Genomic DNA, 8,927 nt, shown 5'->3' on the forward strand with positions numbered 1-8,927 from the left:
CTCTTTGCTATTAACTTCAGATCAAGACATTATGATAGTGCTGTGAGTGATACCAATAAATCTACTACTGCTCAGGTGCAAACAAGGAAAAAGGTTATGTTGTGAACTGAAAAATGACGCAAAGTACAGCTGTCACTCTGCATCTGGATCACTGCAGACATAGCTGCATCTTCCAGGGATAAAAAGGTAAAGCATTTTCTTTAACTGAAGTTGTCAGTAAAGAGTCATCCCCCATAAACACCAAGGGCAAGTAGAATAGAGCATGCAGTACAATATACCTATTCCTATAGGTATAAGACAAGCCTACCTTTATCTTCCTTTTGCCTGGGTATCTCAGCACTGCTAATATACATGGCAAAGGCAGTGGGAATTCCTTTTTTATAGGGTCAAACTGAAAGTTCAAGAACAATATCCACATCCTCAGAACATCAAACTACCCAGTATTTCATGATGCTCAAAATCACTTTAAGAATCCTCTGGACTCTAGCCACATCTTCCAAGGCAGCAAGAAGATGTGTTGGCTTAAGTAAGCCTCCTGCAGCAAGAATGACCAGTTTCCCTACACCCCCCCAGACAGCTGACCTAATTGACCTGCTATCACAAAGCCTTTAAAATATTTCAATGCTCTTCTGAAGCTAAGAAAACATGAACTCAGTAATCTAACATGCAGAAATTGTCAAGGAAAGCTTCCCTAGTGCTGACCTTCACCTTTTTCCATCACTGATCAAGGAGTATGTCATACTCTAATTCATGCAGATAAACAAGGAAAGAGGAACAGCATAATACTCTGTGTTCGTGTCATAGTAGGTATTTCAAGAGATACTTGCATGTTTTTCATGTACACCAATTAGCATTTTAGGAACTTTTTTTAGCTTCGCGGTATAAAATAACTTGAACATACTCATAAAAGTTTCTGTAGTCCAAACACTGTAGTGCTTTGTGAGTAACAAAGACCAAAATAACCAACTAACAATTGTCATCATTCAATCCAAGTGGCACAAAGAGTGAAACAGCCCACAATGAAAAGCATTCAATTAAATTCTTTTTAATGATCTGCAAGCATTATCAGAAGACACAAAGAACATTTAAAAATATGAACTTTATGCTGAGTGTCCTTTTAAAAGCTAGCAGCACAAAATTTTCTGAACAGACCAGACATCTCTAGCATCCTGAACAGTAGTGCGTCATTTTGTTGTCCATGATTTTTGACTCCCAAGTTTTGCAAATGCTGATACATCCAGACTTTTACCACTGTTGCACTGTTCATATAAAGTCTGAAAGTTAATAAAAACACAGGTATTCAGGTCAACACAGTTGTATCACACAGATTCAAACTATATCTTTATAACAAACATTACCACTTGAAATAAGTCATCTCATACTGAAGTATTCCAAACTCCATACTAAAATTTCTCTTTCAAGAGAATAAAGATACACTTAAGACTGCTTAGTTGTACCAGTTGTAATGCAATGCAGCGCATAAAGAAAACACATATCCTGACTTAGCAGCATGAGCAAAGGTATAGAGCTTCACAAGTCAGCAGAGAACAAACTAATTACCGAGATTTAAAAATCCAGTTTACTCCATTACTTGTCTCTGATATAGAAACACCAGCATGGAAGGAGAGAGGTATTTGCATACTTGGGGTGAGCAAGTTTCATATGAGATAGGAAAATCAGTGGCCAGAAACATAGCCACATCACAATATTGTTAAAAGGATAATATCTTGTTTGCCCCAATATTTAAACAGGTATGACTAGCAGTCTAAGTGTAAATAAACTTTTTTAGATTTACTTTAAACATACTGAATTTGCCTTCCTTCCTATGAAAGCAGCTTTGCATTCCATCTCAACTTATTATATATTTGACCACCATCACCACCTCTTCTGAGAGACAGGTGGAAAGAACTGAGTTGAAGAGTTATCAAGCTTCTCTTTCAGGCAGTAAAATGAGAGGCTGGAATCATAATACCTCAACATACAGGGACTAATTAACACATAGCAATGCATTAACAGTTCAGTAACTTCCAGGAAGTAAGAACAAATACAGTTAAAAAGCTTGCACACTTGACAGATCGATTTTAGATCATTTCTCCATAATGATGGTTTTTAAATTAGAAGACCTACTACAGTTTTTGGGCAGCTTAAAAGCAAAGCAGCACAGTAAGGACTGTTTTAGAGAGGAGATACTGGGGCAGTGGGTATTTGGAAATAAAACTATACAGATGTACTGAGAAGTGGAAAGGAAAGAAAAGAAAAAAGAAAATCAAGATTACCATCATCCTTTCAACCCTTCCCATTCAGAAGGATGTGGAGAGATTCTGCATGCTTGCAAACAAAAGCACTACAAAGTCATGTTTTTCCAGCTGTGGTTGAAGCTTTGATACATGCATCCTTTCAGCTTTCACTACCAAACATTCTAACCTTTGTTTGGATGAACACATACTACCATACAAAATGGAAAAGAAAGTTTACTTACCCTAGCAGCTCTAGAAATAGAGTTGGGAGAATTCAAGCCAACAAGCTGGCCAAGGATACGTTTCATTTCCTCTGTTGTTCCTTTTGCATTTGGAACACCTGCAGTTAATTTATAATTATGATAAAGTTGTATACAACTATGTATAAATTACCAGTTTGTAAGAGGTTTAAGAATTAAAATACTGAAGTCTTTTCTGAAACATACTTAGGCATCAAACAAAATACTGTTACACCAGCAAGTGCAAAGTACATGTAAGAGTAAAGCATTTTGTTTTCTTAAACAGAATCATAAATACTATTTAATAAAAAAGTATTTTAAAATAAATGTACCTGTTTGACAATTACTTTGAATTTGAACATAGGGATGTACCAGCAACTCCGAAACAGATATTCTTTGTTTAGGATTTCTTATTAAACAGCGCTGCAAATGAAAAAAACAGAAGAATGCTTTGCCTATAAATTAAGAATTTTCCTAAGAATTAACAGTGAGGATCTTTAAAAGACCCTGTAGATGCATGTCAGAACTTTTCACTGCCAAACTAAATACTCAGAAAGACTCAACTCACAATACAATAATAGATTAACCTAATTGCCTTCATTAGCAATTATCTTCAGAGTAAAGTTTGGTATCCTGTTTTACTTAAGCAACAATGTCGGAAGAAGTGAAGCCCGGAACCTACAATGTCCTTTTATTCCAAATGACACAAAATGACCCTGAGATTTGAAAGTTAAGGGGATAAGCATTTCTGGATTTCAGTTTGTTACTTGCTGAGCAACACAATTAGGGCTCAAGTTAAAGCATAGGCCAAGTTTCAAAAGCAGGCAGATATACAGGGTTAGGAAAAGGGATGGCATGTACAAAAGCTGCTGTATTCACTTTGCGTTGTTCAGCCAAAGAAGCTAAGTCAGACCACTTTAAGTATTTACTTGTTTATTTGCTATTGAGCTGAAAATAGACTTTTAATATGGAAACTACATGAAATAGCTCTAGCTTCATTAGGTCTTCTTTTGGAATAAGGCCTCTTAGTACAAGTAGCAGCAAGCATTTATTTGTCAAAAAGTTTCTCAAGCACAACTCATTCAGTTTCAGAAAATATGCTTTAAATAAAGAAATTGCCATTATTTGAATCAAAATTAATCTTAAGGGACAGTTACCTTTAGCACATCTTGAAGATCCTTCTCAGCAATATCTGGGAATTCTATTTCATAACTAGGATCAACAATAGCATGCAGTTTATTAATTGGATTTGTTATATGTTGAAATGGAGTCCTTCCATATGTCATACAGTACAAAATGCATCCCAATGACCACACATCACTTTTGGGACTTATCTAATATAAAAACAAAAAAACTAAGATTACTCACTTAAATTGATTGAAGAGTCAGTTCCTTATCATGTAATTGTAAAGTCATTTCACTTAACAGTATATCTATTTTACATTGGATAACAGATCTTAGTAACTATCACACAAAATCACCAAACCAGCATGCCATTATCTACTAAGAGAGTGATGTGGCTTCATTCACTAATATTCCATAAGAAAGCTATTTTTATTAGTTATTTTTGAAAATCAACTTACTCGAACAACTAACTTAAAATAAAATTAAAGGTAGTCCTTAACAAGTTGAACAGCAGGATTCTAATTTTGGTTTTATGAGTAAATAAAAGCATACTAAATTAATTCAATCCAAAAACCAGTGAGACATCACAGCTATGTCCCCAAAGTGGGAAGCCATAGTTCAGTTCCTCTGGGTTTAAAAGGATCCAGATTTCAACCACCACACCTGGGCTGTTCCTTACAGGAGGACTTTCTACTTCTCCTGTTGAAGCTGAAGCATTTTTAAGAAAAGCACATAAGGTTGGGGGAGTAGGGGAGACGAAGGAGGTGGGGAAAGAGGCACACAGACAGCCTGACTCCCAGCACAATGGTTAGATTTTTGCTTGGATAAGCTGAGCTCCAGAACAAGTCTGCACTTCGCATACAATTTTTTAAAACGTAAAAGAGGTAAAAAGTATCATCCTTAACAAAAGAAATCCATCTATAAAACATTGTATTCTGTGTTTAGAACGACAAAATTCTGTTTTGCTACATAGTAATACTTCCATTGAACTGTTAAGAAGTCACAATCTTTGAATGTGTATATGCACTTACATATGAATATGGATTTTTTTAATACATTTCCACAAAACCATGTACTCCTTAACTGAAGTTTGACTGCCAATGTGAAATTGCTTTCCTTCAGTACTTTCTTCATAACTGACATTGTTGCCCTACTGAAGTTATAAAAAGCTCTACAATACACAGTACTCTGTAGCATAGAAAAATTAATAAGATACACAGAACTCGTACATGTACCCCCTAACATACTAGACTTCATTGTATAATCTTATAAAAGACCTTATTAGGTATCACTCATTTCTTGCAAAACCTGCCTCTCAAAACAATTCAAAAATAGGACAATGACACAAGCATCATCATATCTTGTTGTTTAAGCAAACATACTAACAATGGTTTATATCAGAAAGCAAGTTTTCTTGTTTTCAGAAAAAGATTTCTAAGCCATGGTTATTTATGCAGAATGCTAAAATATAGATGTGTAGCAGCTAGCAGTACCATAAGAGCTCCACCAATTTTTGGCAGCACAATAGGCAACCAAGAAGTGACCAAAGAATGATACTTTCACTTGACACCACAGAATATCCTCCCAGAAACACCCGCTGAAAGCTCTAGCCTGTGGAGTGATTTCAGTGCAAAGAAGGACTTGTCAGAGATGCACAGCATGATGGACCCTTAAGATGATCAAAAGGCCTTTGTAACATTAGTCAATGGTACAGCCTCTGATATGTGAGAGGCTGCATGCATTTCACTGTACTCTATATTGCTGTTCAATGCCATTCACATTGATAACGTAGTGGAAGACTTTTATATTGATCCATAAAAATGGATTTTAAAATATTCCTACATTTATTATTCCGTTTAGATATTATCATTATATTATCAGCTCCTCCAATGCCCAAGCCCATGCATCTGTTTTCAGTTTTACTTATTAATTCAGCACTTACATTTTTTTAAACATCATCTGCAAAATGCTTTTAGGTAGTTGAGAGGAATGAACTTAGCCTTCACTCTCTGCCCACCATCATCGTGGCACAATGGATTTCCTTGTGTTCTAGCTTCAGTGGAAGTTTTTGAGAAAACTAAGTCTTATAATATATGCCTGAACTACTTCTTAACATGAAGAGAACAGGAGAAAAAAAGATTGTTACCTTAGATCGAGATTTCCCATTTTCTCCATAGGAAGACAAATCTTTTATTGCTTCCGGTGGCATATAATTCATTGTGCCAACCTAGCCATTAAAATGTAAAAATATTCCTTTAAGTGAAGCATGCACTTAATTTAACTCACTTGATAGATTTTTCTCTCGAAGCACTGAAAGGCATCTTGAAAATTTGTTTCCATTAAGGCTGAAGGCCATTGTTATTACATTCAATAAAAACATGTAAAAGAGTCATATATATGAATATTTATATATACATATAAAACCATTTAGCATAAAATTTCAGTATTCACTGATGTTACTACATTAATCAACATAATCAGCAAGTACTATAGCACTTTACGGAAAAGTGTACATCAATTTTTCAAAAGTATTTCACCTGAGAATCTTTAATGATGCTTGTCACATCTGGCTGCATTTGGTTTGCAATGCCAAAGTCAATTAGTTTTAACATTCCATCAACTATCAGAAAGTTTGCTGGTTTCAGATCACTGTGAATAATGCCTGTAAAATAAAGTTTAAAGTAAATCCAGGTTTAGTCAACCCAAGTTACTACTGTGGGGGTTTTTATTGCTCAATTGCCATAACCCCTGCAGAGAGAGAAGTTGCCAATCAGCTTTACTTAGCCAAAACCTAATTATTCTTTGCAGATTTCACAAAGTGTTTCCATTTCTTTTTAAACAGTTATGACTTGCATGAGCTTATAGTTTGAATTATTACTTATTCAAACCTGCAGGCACCCCAAAATAGCTCTAAAAGACTCAAGTTGCATATTTTCTCTCAGGGGTAGGCCCTCTGGCTGGATGTGCACATTGCCATACTGAACTGCTGTTCTAGAGCAATTCAATGCCCTGTCCACTCCTGTAGCTTTCTCTTACATAATCAGCTAAGCAGGTACTTAATATAAAAGAATTATATTGCTTAGTCTGATGTTTTCTGTCTCCTGATCTCAAAGGTACCACTCACTGAGGATTACATATGACTGACTTCTCACAAACCCTACTCACATGATTTATTATGAATTTTGATTATTATCCATATAATCAGTCAATCCATCTTTGTGTTTTGCAAAACTGTTTGTTTCAAGGACACATCATGTAGTATGTAGCCTGTGCTTTAGTAGGTTTTGCTGTCTTTCTATTTATTGAATGTTCTAGGGTTCTTGTGCTGTAAAGAGGTGATACTCTGCTACATGTACAGGTCTCTTCGCTTCTTTTTCTTAAACAGGAAAATGATCCAAATCTACTCTCTCCTTTATATTATACAGCCAAACAGCATACAGATGCATGCACTTCAATTACAAGTAAAGATGAAAGGAAGGCCTGAAGAACTATGTGGAAAAGCTGAAACATTATGTCAAAGGAAAGACAACAGAGCTGTGTAAAAGCTGTCATTAACATCAAAGCTTCTCTGGAGAAGATGAGTAGCTGAAATTTGAGTCTAATGGAGAACAAGCAGTATTGGGAGTATACAACATAGTCCAATACAGAAAAGATTATTTTCTGGTTGTTGCAAGGAAATAGAAAGCATTATGCAACAGTGATACTTGGAGATCCCTTTGAGTTAGCAAAGTCAGCAAGTCTGCTTCTACATCAATATCTACTCTTGTCTTTTGTTTCACTGAAAAATTTTTTTCACAATACAGTAAATACCCATCTTTGAAGATCACTAGGCTTCCACCAAAACTAAGCAGTACCACCTCTGAAACTTAAACACATTATCACTCCCATACAGCCTATACAAATACCTAGAATTATTTAAGAATACCATATTCATGGATTGTGTGAACAGCTTCCAGCATATTTTTCCAATAGCTCTTTCGTTCCAATGGATCGATGTTTTTTTTCTTTTTGAGCCAGCTATTGAGATCAATATTTCCGCACTCCATTACCATGTAGATATGATGCTCAGTAATTTCACTAAAAATAAATAAAAATACTTATGTTAAAATTTAAGGCAACTTCTTTGTATAAAAAGATACTGGTTTAATAAAATTAGCGTTTACTCACTAGCCATAAAGGCGGATGATCTTATCACTATGTTGCTGCAGTTTACTCAAATGAGCAATTTCATTTTTATAACTCTCAACAGTCTGTTGATCAGCTTCCTCTAGATTCACATATTTGACAGCATACAGCTGCTTCTTTTCATTCAGTACTTGAAACACCTGTAAAACAATATCAGTTAATAACTTCATTCAATCCCAGTTCTGATTTACCATGGCCCTTCATCTCGCCATAGCCAGAATTTCAAAGGAAAAGCGTACCTTTTTGAAAGGAAGAAGCAACACTACATTTAGAAAGAAGTTCATACAAGTCAGCATGAAGAAAAATTAAGAAGCCACCAGTTACAACAGAAACAACCCTCTATCAGAAGCCATCTTGGTACCACATTATATTTCACTAGGCGTATTTGATCACAAGTCTGAACTGTTCCTAAGATGAAGCATGCAAAATTACACTTCCCACAGAGGTAAGGGTTTGACCTGCCACTGCACATCCATTTCGTCACACCAAGATGATTTGGAGGTTAGACCACATGGCACATGAGAAGGGGCTGAGAGCACTGAGTCCATCCAGTCTGAAGATGAGAAGGCTACAAGGAATCTTATTGCTGTCTTCAACTATTTAAAGGGAAGGTATAAAAAAAGACAGACTCCTCTTGAACCATCAAAGTATGAGAGGCAGCATGCATAGCTAACAAGGAAAATTCCAATTAGATATCAGGAAATTTTTTCCACCATCATGTAGTCAAACAGGGGAACAGGTTGTCCAGAGGGGCTGTGAAATCTCCATGCTTGGCAATACTCAAAAGTCGACTGCAAAAGACAACAAGCAACCTGCTCTGTTTAGGCCTTGCTTTAAGCGGACCATTAGACCAAGAGACACGCAGAGGCCCCTTCCATCCTACCTCATTCTACAACTGTACGCTGCCAACACAGGAAGCTTTTCCTCCTGGAGGTCCCTGCTGACTGGAAGCTGGCCAGCGTTATTCCAATTTACAATACGGGCATGAAGGAAGACCCAAGAAACTACAGAACTGTTGGCCTAACTTCAGTTCCTAGAAAAATTACAGAGATCATCATACTGGGTACTGTCAAAAGGCATTTAAAAGAAAATGCCATCACCAGGCACAGTCAACATGGGTTCATAAAGGGAAAGCCCCATT

General features: G+C 36.1%; 1 protein-coding gene across 1 annotated transcript in view; it reads right to left on the reverse strand.

The window, feature by feature from the left end:
* Positions 1-1,184: 1,184 nt before the first annotated feature.
* The window catches only part of TTK (TTK protein kinase), a 35,049-nt gene continuing 27,306 nt past the window's right edge, over positions 1,185-8,927 (reverse strand). Inside the window, exons 14-21 of the mRNA XM_010565752.1 lie at positions 7,769-7,926; positions 7,527-7,678; positions 6,139-6,263; positions 5,748-5,828; positions 3,634-3,810; positions 2,809-2,899; positions 2,480-2,577; positions 1,185-1,274 (exon numbers count right to left, since the gene is read on the reverse strand). Coding sequence (XP_010564054.1) covers positions 1,185-1,274; positions 2,480-2,577; positions 2,809-2,899; positions 3,634-3,810; positions 5,748-5,828; positions 6,139-6,263; positions 7,527-7,678; positions 7,769-7,926 — 972 coding nt within the window. The remainder of the gene's footprint in view (positions 1,275-2,479; positions 2,578-2,808; positions 2,900-3,633; positions 3,811-5,747; positions 5,829-6,138; positions 6,264-7,526; positions 7,679-7,768; positions 7,927-8,927) is intronic.

Source organism: Haliaeetus leucocephalus, unplaced genomic scaffold, assembly GCF_000737465.1.
Source record: "Haliaeetus leucocephalus isolate CR32 unplaced genomic scaffold, Haliaeetus_leucocephalus-4.0 Scaffold195, whole genome shotgun sequence".
In the NCBI taxonomy this organism is placed as follows: Eukaryota; Metazoa; Chordata; class Aves; order Accipitriformes; family Accipitridae; genus Haliaeetus; species Haliaeetus leucocephalus.